Below are 22,226 nucleotides of genomic sequence, written 5' to 3'. Positions count from 1 at the left end.
AATTACTTAAAAAGGGTCTATAGTTTGTATCACTGCTATGCCCAATCTGAATACAATTTGGACCTATAATTCAAAGGTCATATGTGTTTATACATTTACCTGACTTTCCTTTAAAAATCTATTTTTCTGCACTCACTCCATTTTCTACTATTAAAAGCTGATCAAAATACAGTGTCAAATTAAAAACTATTGTTAACCTTACCTTTTATTTTTCACAGCTGGAGAATTAGCTAATTCAATATTTTCCGATCACACATACACTCATTCATAAAATGTTTTTTTGGGTTTTGGTTTTTTTTTTTTTGGTTTTTTTTTTAACTGTTCCCCCCAATTTTTTAATTTATTTATTTAACAGGTTTTTTTTTTGTGCTTAACACTTTGCTGACATTCTGACAGCGCACCTCTGCTTGGGGCAGATCACTCTCCTCAACTGTAGCAGTATCCTTGCCTTGCTGATGTCATCACTAAAGTAGTGCCTATTAAGTATGTTGGTATTCTTCATACCCATTTGACCCACTTGCTACAGGTGGTTGCAGTTTCCAATTAATTTTGTTACTTTTACATTTAATTGCGATGCCTTTAAAATCCCCAAGAGTTGGTCTAAGCACACTCCCAATATCCTTATGCTGGAAAGTTACTACAATGTTTACCCACCTCCTTCACAAGGCTGGCAAAGTTTCTACAGCGACCTTTTAAACTTCCAGCGGTTGTATTATTTATTTATTTTGGATTCTTATATGCCGACATTCTTGTATGATATACAAATCATAATCGGTTTACAATACAACAGAACAATCGCGGCAGAGGCATAACATTGTAACATAAAAAACATAGCGTCTGACAACATATAATATAATACAATCGAACAATCGCTGCTAAGGCGTAACATGAACCTTAGTGTCTAAAAGAATATAAATATGCAAACATATGTACAAATGCTAATATAGCATAAGGCACTTTAAAGCTTTGACGAATAATAATCAACAATCACATGATCCGTGTATTTTAACTTTCTTGCTTAAGTAAAGTGGTAAGGGATGCCTTGGCGTGAAGAAGACACCGGGTGCGGAAAGAGGGACAAGGGAGGTTAGAGAGGAGAGAGGGGGTGAGAATAGGAAGGTGCTGTAGGGAAGGGCGAAAGAAGAGGATTGGGCCAAGAAAAGGGAGAAGGAGTGGGATCTTGTCTCCCAATGGTGACCTGTTAAGTCCTTTTAACCGGTGTCAGAGTGGTCTAGGGGATCCTTTGTATGTAAAACCTGGACTGGACTACTGTAGCTTGCTTGGAATAGAGCTTCCTACGTATTGCACGTTCTACAAGTTTCCTGGTCCAAACACAGATGCCTCTTTAGCATGCACCCCGGCACCCATTTTACCCCATTTTCTTTATTTAAACTAGAAATCCTGCAGTGACATTAGCACAGTCCATGGCTGTGCCTTATGTTTATTGTTTTGGCATGAGGCTTGCTTGGGGTCTTCCCAACCAATTCCCATGTGATCCCTTGCTTTAATTTCATTTATCTCTCTATATGTTTAACTGCGACGGCATGATCTGTGTCCTTTTGGGCTGTAGCATCGCTATAATCACATCAGGACGTAGTCTCTTATTTTATTACAGCACTGGGGGCTTTCCTTTCCCAAGACCCCTGGATGTCTCCTCAAGCCTTCCAGATGTAGCAAAGGCCGGACGCAACTCCTCCACGCTGCTGCTTTAAATGAAAGAACCAGCCGTACTCTCTCGCCTGTTATCCCAAGCAGCCTGCACTAAGCGACAGTGGCCGCGGCTCTCACGCTGCCTCTCGCTCCATGAGAGATGGCGGTGGCAGCACTCCCCCCCCCCCCCCCTCACTCCAGCTTCATCATTTGTAGAAAGGCAAAGAGCAGCTCAGAGGGGCAGTGCACTGTGTAATCCTGCTCTGCTCTCCCTGATGCAGCATGATGCTGCTTTTCCCCAACCACAGGTCCTTCTTGATCTAGGCCTCAGGGGGGGAACCCTGTGGCTTCCCACAACCCACCCCACACCCCTCTTCCCCAGCCATTTCACATGTACGGCTCCAAGAAGAGAAGGAAGTTTCTTAAGTCTCACTTGCAGCTTCACCATGCTAACTGTGCCCTAAGGGAAAGGAGATTCCTCCAAAAAAAAAAAAAAAAAAAAATATTTTTTTGACCCTTTTCACATTGGCATGGAAATCTAATTCAACATCCAGTCTTTTCAGAGTCTGCTGAGCTTTGGCACCAGCCCAAGCTCTCTTGCCTCCATGCCGGCTTAAAAGGATGCAAGTGACAGGTCTGACACACAGAGATAAATGGAAGCTGCTTTCCTCACTGGCCCTGCTGTACCTAAAAATACCAAGTCTTACCAGTCTGCACTATAAACAGGATATTTAACTTCTGATTGATATTCCACTTTTCATGACCGACTGCATTTATGTAGCATAGGGCTTACAATCTAAGTTTATACCTGTTACTCACAAATAAGAGGAAACTACTGAAAAAAATATATATTTAAAAAATATTTACACACAAACTAAAAAAGCACCAGGATTTTCTTTTTTTTTTTTTTTACAATGGGAATCCAATCCTAAAACCCCATACCATTCACACACATTCACTTAAGCGCCAGACATATTTCATTATGAAATATATTTCTCAAAAGAAACTCAAGTCCTCAGAGACTCTTCCACATTATATAAAGTGGTTTTAAAACAGATGGGCCAAAATAAATCCTGATGCTGCCCATAATCTGGAAATTTGCATGACAGCAAGGTCTATTATTTCATGGCCAGAGATCATGATAATTCGGATCTCCTCAAAAAATAAAACAAAAAAAGTGCAGAATAAATGAAGCCCCAATCCAATCAGTGACCACCGGGAAACACTTATCCAAACTGGAACAGAATCTAAGATGTTACCTGTTCCTTTGAAGCTCAGCTAGAAAAAAAGCTACTCAAGTCAAAACAAAATGCTAAAAAGAGACAGCTTAATGAAACCAGGAACTGTCAGTGATACAAAGTACATCATGGTTTGTGAAATATGAGAACAGAGTGCAATGTCTAGTTCCTTGCTTAAAAACAGTGACACACCACAAAGCAGAGGTAGCATACAGGGTGCACTTGCAGCTAAAAGACACACACACACACACACGGCTGGAAAGTTAATGCTACTTTCATGGCAGATGTGATAGAAATTCCCGTTTAATAACATTTATACAAAAGCATCACAAATTCACATAAAAAAAAAGTACTTAATTTCTCCATAATGTAGTTACCGCTCTATGTTAAATGATATCATACAACAGCGCAGCATGTCAGGTAGCGCTATAACAATGTATAGTAGTAATAGAAGAAGATAAGCCAGCGTGCCAAATAACCCTCAAATCTCTGCAGAGATTCTGAAATAAAAACATTTTATCCAAACCTCGTTTGGAGATAGCCATACTATTTGGCAGATTCAGTTGTTCTGGGTGAATACCAGTGAGATACTGAACAAATCAGTCTCATAATACTGAATCTTAATGTTAACAAATAGAAAAGGCTGTACTTCCAAGAGATTTATTTATTTATTTTATTTCAGAGCTTTTATATACCGAGGTTTAGCAATAATACAGTAGAACAACTTGTTACATAGAACAGTACATGGAATATAGAATGGAATAGGTTACATCAAACTGTTAGGAGACTGTCCGAGAACTAATTTTAAACGCATGAACCAGGTCGCGTCAAGTTTAATTATAAAAAAAAAAAAAAAAAACTTTAACAGTAGTAAAGGAACTCAGAATAAAATAAAAAATAAAATAAAAAAAAATAAAAAACTCAGAGTTGTATAGAGGGATTCAACAGTGCTCTTTCCAGAGGGTACTTTATGCTGAAAGTCAGCACTGACCCTCCTCTCTCGATAGGCTCAGCCTAGTACTGTCTCTCTCAGGCCTTCTGACCTGTAAAAGCTCACAGAGGGGTTCAACCTGCACATATCCCCCCCGAGCCACAGGACTATATTTACAATCTTGCACAGGTCCAAGTTGGTGTCCACATGGACTCCCACCCTGATACTCGAGCGTTTGTCTTTCCAATGGTGTCAGATACTGCAAGCGTCTTTCCTTGCCTGCTTCAGCATCACACCTTCCCCCTCTCCCCAGTGAGGCTGCTCTACTGGACCAGATGGCCAGGTTTAGCCAAGTACTAGCTTTAAAGGCTATGGCTACTTTCTGCCACAGCATCTCCATGTGGTTGACAATGCAAATATGCACAGAGAAATACAGACAGATGGACAGATATGGACTGCACATAAGGAGGCCGGTACAGTACCATTTAGCATGCGATTGGACGTGCGATATTAAGTCTGAGGAACCAAAAATTTACAAAAAGAAAATCTGCCCGTCAGCAGGTTAGAAAAACGGGTGCTCAATTTTACCGGCGTCCGTTTTCCTAACCCATGGCTGTCAGCGGGTTCAGAAAGACACTGGTAAAATTCAGCATCAGTTGTCAGAACCCACTGACAGCCACCTGTACGTTAATAAGGAGGCGCTAGGGATGCGCTTATTGTCCCCAGCGCCTCCTTGTTAGCGTGACCCCTCATTTAAATAAAGAATCACGCACCTAGGAGAGGTGGCTGGGCACGCGTCAGGAGAGTGAGTGCTCAACACGGAGCGCCCGCTCTCTCGCGAGTCTTAGTGTATCGGCCTGAAGATGTTCTTTTTCTTCATGACAGAACACCTGAAAACCGGAAAGGACTGAAGGAGTCCATTCAGAACACTGCTAGTCCCTGACAAGCAGGTAACTTTCCCAATATATTGTTGGATGGGCAGATTGTTTTAAAATGGAGTCCAACACACTACTAATATTTTACTATTTTCTTCAGAGCATAATTGATCAAGAAACCACAGAAATTTTGAAGGTGGGATAAGCGTTTCAGCAATATGATAATAGGGCTCACGAGCCTAAGCTTAGTGTTCGAAATTATTTGCTAGCCTGCCTCAACTTTGTAATCTACCTCCAACGAATGCAGGAAGGAAGGTAGGTGTGTGTGCCCATTACATCCTGAATAGCAACAGTGCATTCTGACACTCAAGACTAAAGTTATCAAGATCATATAGTTACAGAAAGACACAATAAAACAAACAGTGATAGGGGGTTACACACAGAAAACGAAGAAATTAAGAAAATTAAAGAAATATACAAATTTATAAAAACTAAAGTGTAATATGAAAACATTACAGCAAATACATCCCAAAAATGCAGACGTAAAGCTTGTAACAATTTATGATTGAAATCAGCAGTTTAGCTCTACTGAACGTTTATCAGAACTCTCCAAGTCTGTATAAATTAGCTCACCTACATAAAAAAATACCTTCAGATTTTAAAAAATTGAAATAATTTTTCATGTATGTATAAATAATCTCTCTCGTTCTCTGACTCACTTACTCAAAGAAAGAAAATCAAATAACTTGGACTACTTTACTGGGCCAGACAGAACATGAAAACAAGAACTACAGTATACATACAGAGGATAACTTTCAAAAAATATGTATGGCAGCGAGCAGATGTACTTAGGTATTTTATAAGCCATGCGTATAACAGATGCATGTTTCAAGAAATATATGTATCTCCACCCCAAAACATACGTGCATATGTAGGCTTATGCACGACTCTATGCAAGGTACTTAAACCACGTATATCAATGCTTTCAATGCAGTTTTCCGATTTTAAAAACATGCAGGCATATACTTTCACATGAAAGTAACATACGACTTGTATAAGTTCTGATTTACATGCTTAAGTCTAACAACTTTAAAACATGCATTCATAAATGAAATTAACCAGTTTAGAAGTTAGTCCACCCAGGTCACTGAGACCTTCCTGGTTCTTCAGCCCGTACTCTTCCCAGTTCACCCCAGACCTCCCACCTAGTCAATACTATACAATAAACACATTGAAAGTCATTTATGCCAGATAATTAGCAGGTGTAAAACTACATGAGTAATTTGGAAAACCTAGGTGGGTGTCTTAAAATAGCTATTTACACTCACAAGTGTCGCCCCACCCGGAACGCCCCAGTCAACCCCTTTTTTTTATGCACCTATGTGCACCTGAAAGTGAATATACATGTGCATTTTCAACCTTTATAAACATAGAATTTGTGAGTAGAGACTAGTTGCACTCACACACACTAATTTTTCATGCACAAAGTCTTGAAAAAAGTCAATATACAAGTAGGGAAAAAAAAAAAGTTCCTTATTAAGAATGTGGAGTTCAGGTAAATGTGCAGCACCACTCCGCAGTTCAAATTTTGCATACCCTGTAAAAATTCAGCCAAGATTCGCCGCTTTAAAAACAAGTGGTGTCGATAAAAAAAAAAAAAAAAAAAACACTCTTTAGGAAGACACTAATACCTCAAAGAAATTAAAAGTTCCTGAAAAGCATTTAAAATCACTTTCAAAACCAAAACACAATCAAAATAATTGCTCTAACCCTTCAACTCTCCCACAATGCTAAGAAAAAGGTCCCCTCTTCCATGAATGAAATGAGGAGCAGCAGCAGATTTACACCCGCAGGCGCCCTTAGACATGTGGGCAGTTGGTTATCCCTCTTCCCTCCCCACCCGCAATGCAACATTTAGCTGGGCGGAAGCACAGAGTACAGTCAGAACGAAACAGTTACTAAATGCTGCTGGGTTTCAACAAGGCCCTTATGATTTAGAAAAGGAGGAGGAGGAAGAGGAACTGTAAAGATCCAGTACCCACAGCCGATGTAAAACAAGTGACTCACACAAGCAGAGCAGCTGCCCACAGGCTCTTGCCCACTCCGCCTACTGACAAACCTGCCCCAGGAGGGACGCAAGGCAAGGAGTCACTTTCAAGGTTCTTGGCACATTATAGGATAACACTAGGAATATTAACTTAAGAGCATAACAACACAGGATAGAGGCTCTATTACTCATACACTGAAGGAAAAGAAAACTCTAAACAGGGAATTTGAAGCAAATATGGTTTTCGTAAAAATAAATTTAATAAAAGTTGTCTAAATGGATTAAGATTCTCTAAAGAAGGGAATGATATAACCCAGTACACCCGCAGAAGGTTGTGTAGGGAGACCCTTGTGGGCAGGGCCGGCTCTAGGCTACCAGCGCCATATGCAAAAACTGAAACTGGCACCTCTGGGGGTGGCAGTTCTGGCACAGTGCCCCTTTCCTCAGTAGTGGCAGTGGTTCCAGTACAATATATGCCCCTCTCTCTCTCCTACCCTTCTCTCCCCCCCCACACACTCTTTGCCCAGCATTGTCTGCCTCTTTTTCCCTCTGCCTACATGTGGAAGGGTATGACGGGAGGGGTTGCCAGCATGGCAGCGCCCCCTCATACACGGTGACCTGTGCGGCCACACAGGCCACACCCCCAAAAGCCAGCCCTACTTGCGGGACGTTGTTAGTTTCTTGCCATGAGAGGATCTTCTCAAGAAAGGGGAAGAGAGGGAGAGGAGCTACTGGAGAGCTCCTTTCCTGGATGTTGAAGGATAAAAAGCACATCTGGAAGTCACTCCACCACAACTCCAGGGAGTAAGCTACATGTTGGGAAGAATACACCTGGGGAGCCAGTAACAATACGTTTAAAAAAAATGGAGAAGTTAGCTCCCCACTCCAGAGTACTTAAATGGTGGCAGGAAGGTGACACAAGTGACTACATGGACACAGTATCATTAGATATTGTTTGAAGGAGGGGGGGGGGTCAATCTTTTTAATCAAGGATCTGACCTCTCTCAGACTGATTGAAAGTCTGACCTCTAAATGCAGGAAAACAAGGCAAGGTTTCAATGCACCATTTACTGCATCAAGCTTTAAATGACTGTAAAATAGACTTATAACAGATCAATACAACTGCTATCATGAATAAAGCAAAGTCCTCTGAAATGATGAACACCTGTTTGAAGAGTATTTGTGCATACAGAGAAACCGAGGTGACCAGTTCCCCCACTGGACAGTTAAGACGGAGTTTTTGAATCACTGCAGACACTCAAACCAGCTTAGAGAAACCACGCTACAAGAGTTTCTGTAAATAATCTAGCTAAGTTAAAATAATTTTTCAAAATTTGCTCCACCACACATACAGTTCCATGAAAAAAAAACCAAAAACGAGGCAGTTCTGAGTTTCTCCCATCAAATGCACGGAGATAATAGTCCTGCTTTTCTTAAAGCCATCAGAATTCCACCTCCATACATGCAATAAGGTAAACCAAGAATCAACTCAGCATGGCCACATGGAATTATAGGTATTTCTCCCAGGTTTGAAGAACCAACCGTTGTATCTAATCTTTGTGGTTCCCAAAAAGACCTGATTTTCAGGATGTCTGCTTAGAATTTGCATTAAATATATTAATATACATTTGATATAAGAAGCAGTCTAATTTACATATCTTGATTACACTCCTGGTAGATTTGAGAACCTTTATAAAACAGAGCTCCCATCCCAGTAATGTGCTGCCATTGCCTTTGACAGGGGCTTTCACCAGCTCAGTTGTCACAGGTCACTTTAACAGGGAGCTGCCAGAAGCCTCCAGTTATCACTGATGTAGTGGAAGGGGCTTTCGGAGGCTTCTGGCATGAAACTGTTACAGTGATTTATGAAAATGGAGTGTGTCACTGGGTGATACTGAGCTGATGACAGCCACTGTCAAGATACTGGCAGTGCATTTCTGGTCTTCATGCTGTGTTTATATATTGAATGCATAAAGATGTTGCTACCATGGTTTTTTGATGGAGTGCGAATTTCCTGATTGCTGATCATTTGTCAACCGTAGATTTTATTCAGGAATTCATTGAAAAATTCTTCTTTCAAAGTACTTAGGTAGCAGTTTCTCTAGGACTGGAAATTAGATTCCAAAGCAGGGAAAAATAAAGCAAAATAAAAAAGCAAGTAAATTTTAGGAGCTGTTGATATAAGATACTAATACTTTTTGGGTGGTCCATTTCACTCCAAATTAAAAATGAACTACCAACATTTTTGGTCCAAAATGTTACTCAAATGCTACATTCAACAAGAAAATAAGTAAAATTCTGAGTAGTCAGGAAGGCATCTTTATAAGATCATCGCTGCCAGCTTTCTGGACTAATAAAATTAACTTCTTAGCTTATGCACAGCTTTATGTCAAAAAATAAAGTTTACAAAAACTCACTTATTCAAATATACAATAAGCAATGATCACTTTCCTACTTCCACTATAAAGTAAAATATAGAATGCCACCTGCCTGAGTCTACATCTACCCCTGTCTTTTATAGTTTATTCTGTACATTATGGGTTAGATTTTAATATGTACGCACGCATTCATGCACTCCATGTGAGCAAGGCGGGGGTAGATTTTTGCTAGTTTCGCACAGCGACGCATCACGGCCTTCCCCAGTTCCGTCCCAGTCCTCTCTAATTAAAGAAGGGACTGGGAGGGAACTTCCCTACCCCCTACTCTAACCTCCCTTCCCTTCTCCTCCCCAACCCCTAATTCCAACCTTTTCTTTTTTTTTTGTCTTCCAACTTACTTCAGGGCCCAACCTGAATTAAGTTGCGTGCACCGGCACCCGGCCCGGCACACAAGGCTCCGGGACATCGATCAATGCCGCTGTCCTGGCCCGCCCGCCCCTTGCGCACGTACCTGCCTTTGCACAAGTGGCCAGGCCTTTTTGAAGATAGGCTCGGCACACGCGTGACCCATTTAAAATCTGCCCGTGTATGTAATGTATTTTTCTACAACTCCCAAAAGATAAATACGATACAGATTAGAACAAGTGCAACCCAGAACTAATGGGGTTTGCTTTCCAAAACCCAAGCATGTCTGTGGCTCTGAAAACAAGGAACATCCTGGGTCAGAATCCTCATGTCCCGTGTCCCCCCCCCCCCGACATGTCCTGAAAAGTCACCAAATGTAAGAGTTATAAAGTGATTCCCCCACCTCACAAGCCACCTTTCCCTTATGAGAGAAGGCTAAAAAGTGATGGCTAGTTTGTTTCTTTCGGTATTTTTTTTTCCTTTCCACCCCCCAAACCACCTGGGAAAGTATCCAAGATATTGTGAAGACAGCTTTAGCTAGTCATGCTAAGAGAAAAAGGACAAAAGCCAAACTAATTTCCAAGCACGAAGTAAGTACAAAATAAGAATAGCAACAGTGTTTATTTTCTTGTCACAGGTGGTTTTACCCTCCTGCACTGACAACAGTCATCCCGTCCCCAATGGAGTTTAATAGCAGAACATTCATACACAGCCCCTCCCCACCCCCCAGATAGTGCAGGCCCTCAACCGTAACCAGAAAGGACATGAAAGAGCAATCCTCAGCCCTTGGGATCTTATGTTTGATTTTATCCACACACAAAAACAAAAAAAAAGTCAATGGTAATAGAATTTGTGTTGTTACAGGCAGTGTGTATTTACTTATATATCCCGAATGCTTGTTTTCTTTTCGAATAGTTAACTTTTAGCTTGCTACCACAAAAGAATTTGAGAATGCTACTTTTTTTTTTTTTTTTTAATCAGCTTGATTTTATGCTTGAAGGTTGTTCTTGCACGTTTCCATTTCCTTACGACAAATACCTTTATCTACAACCCATGAGCTCGAACTGGTGGAAAAAAACAAAGACTCATGATAAGTATCAGGTTTCTTTATTTCACAGGGCAGAGCATTATGTTTGAGTAATGACGTAATTATAATGTTGCTGCCACCTCCTCAGGCATCAATGCTCTTGGCTTTTCGAAAAAGCTTCTTAGCCACTCAGATGACCATTTCGTAATTATAAAAAAACATGTTTCACTGAAGTATTCAGGATAGTACAAAACCAGTGGAGGCAGCCAGAGAAATACTAGGGGCGAGGCATATTGTATATGAAAGTTTCATGTCAATAACAATATGAGTTTTCAGCAGCTCCCTTTGTGTCTGCTGATGCTACACCGATCCTTGACCTAAAGAAGAAACTGCAGGTAAAACCCACCATTAGTGTTACAGAGCTGGCCTCTTTTCGTGAGCGAGCATGCTTGGTTCCCAGGCTTTGGATGGGCAAATGACAGTGCTGCCATCTGATCCTATCTAAGCCATGTACTCCTACGGGCCGATGCTATACAGACACGCTACAAATGTGTGTCCAATCTGAATGCACCTTTTTTTTTTTTTTTTAAACGCACACACAATCACCTCTCTTGGGGTGCTCGATGAAATAGGTAAATGAGCTGCTGTGCTAAAAAGGACACACTAGGGATAAATTATGCATCCCTCGCACATCCATGGCATTGAGCGCTCAGCACATGAGGCTGTTCTCAGGTCAGGAAAATGGACGCTCAATTTTATGAGGAGTCTCTAAACTTACCGCCAGCTCTGGGGCTTGTGTTAATTTTTGAGCATAAAAATGTGCGTGTCCAGTGCACGGTAACTTTTTACATCAGATGTACTAGCTAATAGCCTCATCAACATGCATTTAATTGTGATGAGCACTATTAGTTATGCGCTGGTTTGGACGTGATTTTGGATGCATTAATCCTGGTATTGCATCGGGCATAAATCTAGCATATCCAACCGCACATTCTGAGGCGCACTGACCTTAGCACCCAATATTGCATCGGGCTGCTAGTAGCCGAGATACTTTGCAGAGTTTAAGATTATGATCGAGTGTGTCTTTAAATTTAAGACCCAGTCTTCCCTCAGACTAACCACAGACTTACCTCTTCCGCCACATGCTGACACCTGACCTCGCCTCAAGGAATCACAATGTCACCATTGTAGCCATTGGCTAACAAGAACCTGACTGCCTACCCTGAAGAATGGAAGCAAACTAAAAGGAGTGCCTTCTCTTTCACTCTGGTTTCTAACAGATTGATGGACCACTTGGCTTCATCCGGATTCCAAGTGCAATGAGTCACTTTACAGTGAGTGCCCCAGCGACTGGCATCTGAGGTCACCATTATCCAAATGAGAGATTCAAGATCCATTTCCTTTGTCCCTTTGCTACAAAGCAAAACCATCTCTGGCTTACGTAAGAGTCATCTCATAAAATGCACCTGGGACTAAGGAGACCACGTCCTCTGCACACTTGCCCAAGGCACTGAATCCAAGGCATTCACAATGGAACCCAATTCCTGAAGATAAATCCACACCATGCATCTCTGAATTTTCAATACATGATGCACTTGATTCTGCACCAGACTCGACCTTCCCAGGAGTCAAACCAAAACCTTATGTACTCCAAGGATCAAGAAAGAAACAAGACGCTCTTGCCGAAATTGGAAGCCCAGCCCAGATCCTGCAAAAGCTGCATCACTTTGGCCATTAGTGATTTGCTTTTCTGGGCCAACTTTAGTCAGATCCGCTAATCATCCAGACATTGATGCACTAAAATACTTCTCTTCGCAGGGCCAGCGACACTACCATCACCTTGGAAAAAGCTATTGAAGCTGCGGAGACCAAGCACTAAAAGGTACTCCACCTCTATCGCTCAAGGTAAAGATATTTATTTATTTATTTTAATTTTTATATACCGGAATTCCTGTATACAATACAAATCAATCCGGTTTACATTAAACAATAAGTTGCCCTGGTTGGGACAGTCCAGCCTGGGCTTATTACAAGGAACATTAAGAAGTGACCATAATAAATTAACATTTAACATTAAACAGAACGTGTGTTCAACTTTTTTTACAAAGAACTATAGTAGTGACAACCGGGCTACCAAACATTATACAAAAATACAATTATATATTATATGATTTGTCTATGTTAAGATCAAATTGCGATTAAGAAGGTGTAAAATTAAGAGTCTGTGATGTTAGTGATACGTTGTAATGAAAGGATCTGAAAGTCAGGAGGAAGTGCTTAGTTACACTCTGGTGATTGGAAAGCCTGACTGAAGAGCCAGGTTTTTAATCTTTTTTTGAACTCTGGTAGACTGGGTTCGAGGCGTAGGTCTGGTGGGAGAGCATTCCATTGATGAGGTCCCGCAGATGAGAGTGCTCTTTTTCTTAGTGTTGATTTAACTGGGGTTGCGACTAAGGTGCCTTTGTAGGCATTTCTGATGGGTCTGGAGGATACATGTGGACGAAGATATGAAGATATGAATATAAAAATTTTATATATTTTATATTAATAAATAATATATTTATATTATAATATAATATAATAAATATAAAAAAAAAAGAAAGATACGAAGATATGAGACCCTTCTTTTATCAAGATATGTAGGTACGCCTCCATCAGATCTAGACATTAAGAATTCTCTTTGTCGCACTATTATAATCAACTTCAGGAGTCTCCATTCTGAAATGGAACACTTTGTTAAGCTGCTTCAGTTCCAAAATAGAGCAAAAGATACCCCCAAAGTAAATTGGAGTATCGACCCTAACCTCATTGAAAGTATGGGATTAGAATTACCACCCATATTTATTTATTTCAAAGTATTTATATCGTTACAACAGTGCATACATAATACAATTAAAATAAGGTAAAATAAAATAGCTAAAAAGACTAATATAAAATAAATTGACTAACATAAAAGAATAGAACATAAGTAACGTATGAAACTTAAAGATGTTAGGACAAATCAGGGAAAGCTTGAAAGAAAAGATGTTTAACAGCCTTCTTAAATATGTTTTTAATCCAAAAATGTCTGTATGGCTTCCCCTTATGAGCAGATCGACAAGAGGAAACCAGAAAGCATCTGAAAAAGATGGAAAAACAGTCCATGATGATGCCTAAGACCCACTGATGTGACACAATGTGGACCCACTTCTGGTAGAATGCCAACAACTGCCCTCTTAGCCTTTGTACCAAAGTATGGCCTCCCACACATTCAATGCAAGGTCTGAGAACTTCCGGAGCACCCTGAGACTCCATCCTTACCTCCCTTCTTGGAGTTCTGAAAGGACTGGAATCCAAAGTGTCTAGACCGCTGGCCATGTGCTAACATCCCCAGCTTCGCACACTTGGAATCACTAAAGCGGTTCCAAGAGCAGATTGCAACATCCTCTCGTTGGCTGGCCTTCAGGCAATCCGGGGACCCGATTCCTCCTTTACTTTTACCCACTTTTCTAAATCTTCTTCAAAAAGAAGGATTTCCTTAGCAGCAACATTTGGTCCATCTTGCCTTGGAAATTGAAACTGCTGATTAGTTATGTAGCCACAGCAAGCAATGAGCAGCTACAATGAAAGCCATACGCCTAAGGTCACCCACTGTGCTATCTGAGCTACATCCTCCAGGATCATCCCTCCACATTCTAAAGTCGTTTCCTATATGTGTTGAGACATATGCAAGCCTGCTTAGCAACAATACCGCTTCACACAGCAGCCTACAGCGCCAAACCAGCAGCCTCAAAAGCCCACTCAAGTACAGCTTCTATCTCCTAGCCTGAGCATCCTTGAGGGCAGAGCCCCTGTCTACAGGAGCAGGTGGATCCTCCTAGTGACAGCACAAATGAATACATCCAACTGAGGCAATTCCAGCTTTTCCCTTTCCTGAGACAGGAGGGGATACAGCCTAGTCTTACCCCCTTTAAAATTAAACTCTGGGGCACCCCATTACACACAGATCAAATCCTTACCTATGCCATGGAAATGCTTTGAATTATTTCCTTAAAATGGATATTATAAGATCTTCTGGTGGGGGTGGAAGGGAAATAGAACCAAAAGGTTACTAAGAGCCAAGAGTAACTAACAGAAGTATGAGAAAAAAAAAGTGCAAAGCTTGCTGGGCGGACTGGATGGGCTGTTTGGTCTTCTTCTGCCATCATTTCTATGTCTATAACAGATTCCAATCTTTTCTTTTTTTTTCAATGTTTGCCATGTCCAACATTCTTAGGGATTGTAACACTATTGGAGAAAGTTCCTCTTTGTGAAACAACCGAATCATAGCTGAATTATCCTCTTCCCTAGGGAAAATTCCTTCTCCTCCAACTCTCCCTCTTTCCTTTAAAACCTTAAGGTACACCAGTGACAGATCTGAAAGCACAAGATTTTCTCCTTTCTTAATCTTCTTCTGGCTTTCCAAGGAGTTCTTGGGGAGGGTATCCTGCGGGAGAGAAACATGGAGCTGCACTCTTTTCACAGAAAAGGGCCTGATGCAAACACTTCACAAACTTCATGGGAACAGAGGCCAAGGAAGAGGAAGGAAACGCATCATCACCTGAAGAAATGGTTGCTGCTTCTCTTGTAACTCCCATATGGAGAAGCTGCAGACCCGACCACGGCAGCATCCGAGACAGCTGGAACCAGCACAGCACACTCCGAGCTATTCCCTTCTCACAGTTTCAATATCACTGTTCCCACTGAGGCAGCAAGCACCCCCAGTGAGAACAGCCTGCAGACAACCCCCGCTGATGCGGCCCTCCCTTCGCAGGTGATTCCAATGTGTTGCTCTCTCTCCCTCTCCTCCCCACAAGATTTACAGAAGCTTCCTCCTCCCAATGCCCGTCAGCACGATCCATATACATTGCAAACTTACGGTGCGCTTCCAGTGCTCCTGAAGAGATATTTCCTCCCTTGCCTCAGCTCGAAGTCTCTGAGATGGCAAACCATTCTTCTGCCTTTATTTTTACAAACTTTAACAAGCAGGAACCAGGCAAAGCCATAGCACTCAGAAGAAGGCAGGAATAAAATAGAGAAGGGAACCTTATTTAGAAGAGAAAAGCATGGGGGGGGTAATTCCAGCGACTATATCTGGGAAAAAAAAACTGTTCCAACAACTGGAAGCCTCCTGATTCACTGGCTGTGCTCAGAGGGAGGGACTACAAAGGCTTTCACCTCAGAAGCTGCCACCCAAATTTCTCTCTCCTTCACCAGTCCTCAGTTCACAGCACGGGATGCCTGCCTGCCATCTGCTGAAGGCAGGGGTCAGCACAGAAGCCTCTAAAGGAGTCATGTCAGCAAACGCGTTAGTCTCCTGTCTCCATCTGCTGGTTGGGAGGCACAACCCATGCATCTGGACTGGGCTGGCTGAAGAGGAATGAGCTTTCTAAATAGTTCTGCAGACATCTGAGTGAATTCACATTTGGGGCGGGAGGGGGACAGGGCTGCCTGCATAGCACTGGCACCTGGTTGGAGTAATAAGATTTTGGGGTAATTCTTTAGGTTTGTCTATCATCAGAGCTTCAATTTCATTTCACCCAGTTTCTAGGTGATAAAATCAATCTATATATTACTCTGGCAATACATGTAAAATTGTCATGTCAATATAGTTATCTGAGTCTAATAAAAGCAAGCTTCTCAGCATTGCATTTCCACCTAGTCCAGGCCAGTTTAACCATTCGATGAAACGCGCGGTCACCTAGAGCAGTAACATTTATGGGGGGGCAGCAATGCAGCAGTGACACGCTCGCTTCAGCTCCAAAATGGGCAAAAAGGTTTGCTACAGTTAAGTGGTAGGACAAGGACAGGGTGAATGGAGCACCTTGCCCAGGCATCTCATCATAAAGGTGTTACATCATGCAGCCCAACACTACTGCTGCTCCCCCTTCCCTGAACACAGACGTACTGACAAAAGCAGACACAGCAGCACATGTGCAGTTCTATGCTCTCTATATGCTGACTGCTGGAGGAGGGACAAAGGAGGATTACAGCAGTGCCTGAAGCCTCCAGGAGGCGGCAGACAGACACTGTTGGCTCCCCCCACCGCCGACTTGCATGGGCACTCAGCTCTCAGTCACTTTATAGCAGCATGGCACCTTTTTTAAAGATCATTGCGAGAACAGCACAGGAGTATGAGTATTGCATGGTCATGAATCAGCAAGAGAGCTGTTGCTCACGCAACATCGCACTTCCTCTCAACTCTGCACAACAGCTCAAAGGGCTGACTGGATGGATGACTACCCCAATGGTGCTGTCTTAGGCATTATACTCGGTCCACCCTTCCTCCTTGCTGCTAGTGGCTGGGACGTCTTCCAGGGTAGGTGGTACTGGCATATTTGGCCCTAAAATGAACAGCACATGGTAGGCCAAGAGTTGAGGAGTAATAATGTTTCAATATGTCCAGAGTTGCACCCCTGAGTCCGGCTTCTTAGGTGTTTCTATTGCAGCTTTTCTCTGCTCATTTCTATTTCTACCTACAGTACCTGAATGTAATCCACTCCAAAGTGGCTGAAAGGCAGACTAAGAAAGAAAGAAAGAAAAATTCTAACTTGTGCTCCCTTAGTCTTTATTGGGCGAGCATTTATGATCTGCATGCATAAAAGGAGATGAGATCCTATTATATAGTTTGAGGTCTATGTTCAGTGCCATTTGTCCTTAGTCAAATGATGCAATTTGGAAATTCTGCCACACTGTCCAACCCCAAGACAGCTGGATAACTTACCTTGCTAAAAAATGATCTGGCTTGCTCAGGACCAGGGGCATTCTGGGGCAGAACAGATTATCCCGCTAACACGGCCAGGTAAGCCCTGATTTCCAGCGTCATCCCGCTAACACGGCCAGGTAAGCCCTGATTTCCAGCATCATCCTGCTAACACGGCCGGGTAAGCCCTGATTTCCAGCGTCATGCCGCTAACACGGCCGACACAGTAAAGTGCGACTCACTTATACAGTAAGGGGTAATAGCGCGTCTAAAACGCGCTGCCAACCCCTTCCCCCCCTCCCCGAAACTAATAGCGCCCGCATCATGCAAATGCATGTTGATGGGCCTATTAGTTATTCCTGTGCAATATAGAAAGTAAAATGTGCAGCCAAGCCACACATTTTACTTTCAGAAATTAACACCTGCCAAAGGCTGGTGTTAATTTTGGCCGGCACCAGGAAAGAGTACAGAAAAGCAGAAAAAACTGCTTTTCTGTACATCCTCAGACTTAATTTCATAGCGATATTAAGTCGGAGGCCCCAAAAATTAAAAAAAAAAAATTAAAAATCTGCCTGAGGCCCACGGGTTGGAAGACAGATGCTCAATTTAGCTAGCGTCTGTTTTCCGAATCCATGGCTGTCAGCGGGTTCAAGAACCGACGCCGGTAAAATTGAGTGTTGGCTGTCAAACCCGCTGACAGCCACCACTTCTGTCAAAAGGAGTCACTAGGGATGTGCTAGTGTCCCTAGCGGGCCCCCATTTACATAAATGTATTTACTGGATCGTGCGCCCAGGAGAGCAGGCACTCGCCCACTCTCCCGCGAAGTTTTCTGTATCGGCCCGTAACACAACCAGATAAGCCCTGATTTTCAGAGTTATCCCGCTAACACAGCCAGATAAATTTAGGCCAGCCAAAGAGCAGTGCTGAAGTTATCCAAATAATATCTGGCTAACTTTAAGATAGCCGGGTATATTCAGTAATACCAAGTTATCCACATAAATTTATGACATTTTCTTGGCTGGTCACAGCTGAATACAGACCTCTCTGTGTAAAGATCCATAGCCTTTTCCTAGGGGAGGTTGGTTGCTGTTTGTATCCTGGAAGTGAGTGCTGTTTTGCTATATAAAACTCCAAGTGTGTTTGCCAATTTTCAGTATTTTTTTTCTAATTGGCATCACAAGCAGTGCATGCATGAATGTGAGTTTTACCTTAGAAAACTTGTTTCTCCTTCTGCCTGTGCTATGTTTTAAATATTCACTTATATTCAACTTTTTCAAGTAAAACAACTCCGCTAGCAAAGATAGAGAAATTTCTATTCTTAGTAAAACAATATTAATTTTCAAAAGTTAACTATGTGAAGGGGAGAGCAAGGTGCAAAGCTGGTTAGTTTAGGGCACCTAATACTCTTGCAGCCACCCTGCCATCAGTATTAATATTTATTTTCACCCCTCTGATATTTTATCAGGAGTCGAGTGTGGCATTAATCAACTTCTGGCTAGCTCGGACAGATACCATATTTTATTTTAATGTTTTTTCATGGGCGTTTTATTTCTGGTAGAAGTTTAATGCTTACCAAACGTCCAAACTAGGCAAGAACAATTCAATTTTCTCTGCTTCCCATATACAAATTAGACACCTGTTGTGTTCACCGAAAGTACTATCAGCTGACACCCGCCATAAACTATGACAGCATGGCAAGCGGAAACCCGAGGATTTCGTTTCTGTATCGGGAAAACCCCTTTAAAAGCACTTTCCCGGCAGCCCCCCACCTGCCCGCGTTACCTGATGAAGGTGGTTTTGCCGGTGCTGTACTGCCCCACCAGCAGCACCATGGGCTTATTCTCGAAATCGGCCTCCTCCAGCGCCGGCGAATGGAACTCGTGGAACCGGTAGAACTCCTCCAGCGGCAGCAGCTTGCGCGAGTACAGCGTCTTCAGCCCGCCCGTCACCGTCTGCACCACGTCGGCGCCGTCCTTCTGGCGCCCGCCGCCCTCCTTCCCCAGCCAGCTGAACATGTTCACCGCCTCCAAGCGACAACCAGGAGACCCCCGCCAGCACCCGACTACAGCCGCCGACTGCCAGGCCGAGCCGCTCCCTGCAAGCCCGCGCGCTGCAACCCGACACCGACTCCGACCCGGGCCACGCCCATGCCACCGCCCTGTCTCCGCGTGAACACGTCATCACGTCGCTTCGTTCGGCTGAGGGCTGCGTGGGACCCCGTTAAAGTTGGAAAAAAAGGATGGGAAGGACTGGCATAAAGTTCCGTTTATGTTTGCGTGAGCAGTCTAATGACCGCAATGATTAATGCTGGCGAAATAGCACGCTTTTCTTAGGGTTTATTTCAGACTGCACTTCTCGATTAGGGATTGCTTGACACAGAGCCGGGAATGTAATAATTTCAGGTTTATTTGCATGGATAGGTCAGGAGGAGGTAGCTTTGGACTTGGAAACTCCGAGTTTAACCTGCAGTTTCTTGATTTGTATTCCATCACCAAGTCTCCAGTAGAGTAACAAATCACCGGACCGGATGGTATCCGTCCCAGAGTCTTGAAGGAACTCAAAACAGTCAATTTCAAATCTATCATTTAAAATAGGCACATTGCCTGAAGACTGGAGGGGAGCAAATGTAATTCCGACTTTTAAAAATACGCCTCTTGCCGTGATGGGAAGAAACTATAGACCTTGGTACTGAGCAAAATGGTAGAAGCTTTTCTTAAAAACAAAATCGCTGGCCATATAAATAGACATGGCTTACTGGGAAGAAGATACAGGCAGCGACTCAGGGAACATGGGCCCTCGAGGAGCGAGTACCGGTTTCCTGATAGCACTTGAAAGAAGCAGAAGAGGCCCCCGAGGAGCGGGTACCCAGTTAGCAACCCCGAAGGGTGTAAGAGTTCCAGATAGCGCTGGAGTGGCAGAGCAGCTTCAGTACTGAGAGCGAATCCTATCTGTAGGGTTACCGTTGCTAACTCAATGAGCTAGCAAATACTGTAAGCTTAAATATCTGGGCAGCGTGACGTCATATCAGGGGGACGCCCCTGAGGTTCGCACCAACGTGGAAATAAAGATGAGTGCAGCATGTGCAAGCGCGCGCGCACCCTAAGGTACTTTGGAGGAGCATGGCAGGAAGCAGCACTAAAGCTAGTCCGGGGACGCCGGAGAGGACGGCAAACAGACGCCTGGGCAGCCAGTAGTCCGAGGTGAGTGGGAGGAGCCGCAAGTAGTGAGAGGTAGGCAGGGAGAAGCCGTCAAAGACCGACGGTCGCAACACACACGCAAGCTCTCTCTCAGCCCCCCTCCCAGGCTCCCATTCTTATGCACACACACAGATGCACACCCAAGCTCACATTATACACACATAGATACATACCCAGGATCCCATTCTCACTCACACACACACATTCAAGCTCCCATTCACACCTCCTACACACACACAGGGCCTTTTCATTAGGCACAGCCAAAGACCTACTTCCTCTGCCGCAGGGATGGGATCCCATGACGACCTTACTACTCTGGCCCTCCTCTTCACCATCATGGGGATGGGATCCTGTGGCAGCATTGCAGCTCTGGCTCTCTTCTTTGCCTTCGTGGTGATGGGATCCCACGGCAGCCTTGTTTCTTCTGAGGCCTTCCTCTTCACACTCACGGGGATGGGATCCTCCCGTGGTTACGCTACTGCCACCACCATCTCTGTAGAGAAATATTTCCTAAGATTACTCGAGTCTATCCCCTTTCAACCTCATCTCATGACCCATTGTTCTAGAGCCTCCTTTCTATTGAAAAAGGCTCATCTGTGCATGGAATCCTTTGAAATATTTGAATGTCTCTATCATATCTCCCCTATCACCGTTCTTCTAGGGCAGTGGTTCTCAACTGGTGTGTCGCCACACTTCCCAATCCCCCGCTGACCCAGCTGTTCCCCCTACCCAAGCAAAGTAGGTCCTCCACCTGGGCTTAAAATGCTGATAGCCGGGCGAAACGTGGTAGGAGAGTTGGAGTCAGTGGCACCAGCATGCTTTCTTCTTCCCGCGCCCCAGAAGAGGAAGTGGTGAGCAGCAGGTGCATGCGTGGGAAGAAGAGACCATGCTAGTACAGGCAGCATGGGCCCGAAGAAAAGGAGAGGCGCAGCCTGAAGGATGAGCAGCACAGCTCAGAGTAAAATGTGGAACAACGTCAACCCCCGCAGCCAATGGGACTCCTTTCTCCACAAGGGCTGAAAATGAAGGAGGTTGCTGCTGCCTTTAGGATTGGGAGGAGGCTGCTGCCGCTACTTCGGAGGAGGGGGGGGGGGAGTGAGTGAATGAGCAAGCGTATGTGTTTGAGATCCTGTGTGTGTGTGAGTGAGATAGCATGTATGTGAATGATTGAGAGCCTGTATATGTGAAAGAGAGTATGTGTGTGATTGAGAGCTGGTTTAGGTGAGGGAGTATGTGATTGAAAGCCTGTGTATAAATGAGAGAGAGAGCATGGGTGTCTGTGTATGACTGAGAGCTGGTTCAGGTGAGGGAGCATGTGAGTATGTGATTGAGAGCCTGTGTGTAAATGAGTGGGGGTCCTGGAGCGATCTCCCGCTCTCGGGCCGTCGGCTGCCACTAATCAAAATGGCGCCGATAGCCTTTGCCCTTACTATGTTACAGGGGCTACCGGTGCCATTGGTCAGCCCCTGTCACATGGTAGGAGCACAAGATGGCACGGGCCATCCAGTGCTCCTACCATGTGACAGGGTCCGGCCAATAGCACGGATACCCTGTCACATGGTAAGGACAAAGGGCCATCGGCGCTATTTTGATTAGTGGCAGCCGACGGCCCGGGAGCGGGAGATCGCTCCAGGACCCCCACTGGACCACCAGGTACCTGTAAAAAGTTTTTTGGGGGGGTTGGGAGGGTGGGGGAAGCTAAGGTATTAGTTTTAAAGGGTCGGGGTGGGTTTTTTGTTTATCAGCTCGGGTGCAG

The 22,226-nt window shown here is 43.7% G+C and overlaps 1 protein-coding gene across 2 annotated transcripts in view; it reads right to left on the bottom strand.

The window, feature by feature from the left end:
- The window catches only part of EHD4 (EH domain containing 4), a 128,308-nt gene extending 108,841 nt beyond the window's left edge, over positions 1-19,467 (bottom strand). The window contains exon 1 of one of the 2 annotated variants that reach the window (XM_029598637.1): positions 19,056-19,467. In XM_029598637.1, coding sequence (XP_029454497.1) covers positions 19,056-19,288 — 233 coding nt within the window. In that variant the 5' untranslated portion in view covers positions 19,289-19,467. Of the gene's footprint in view, positions 1-15,448; positions 15,578-19,055 lie in introns of those variants that run through there. The other variant, XM_029598638.1, reaches the window with a different exon arrangement.
- Positions 19,468-22,226: the final 2,759 nt, after the last annotated feature.

The sequence above is a fragment of the Rhinatrema bivittatum genome, chromosome 4, assembly GCF_901001135.1.
Source record: "Rhinatrema bivittatum chromosome 4, aRhiBiv1.1, whole genome shotgun sequence".
In the NCBI taxonomy this organism is placed as follows: Eukaryota; Metazoa; Chordata; class Amphibia; order Gymnophiona; family Rhinatrematidae; genus Rhinatrema; species Rhinatrema bivittatum.
This window is presented reverse-complemented; position numbering and strand designations above follow the sequence as displayed.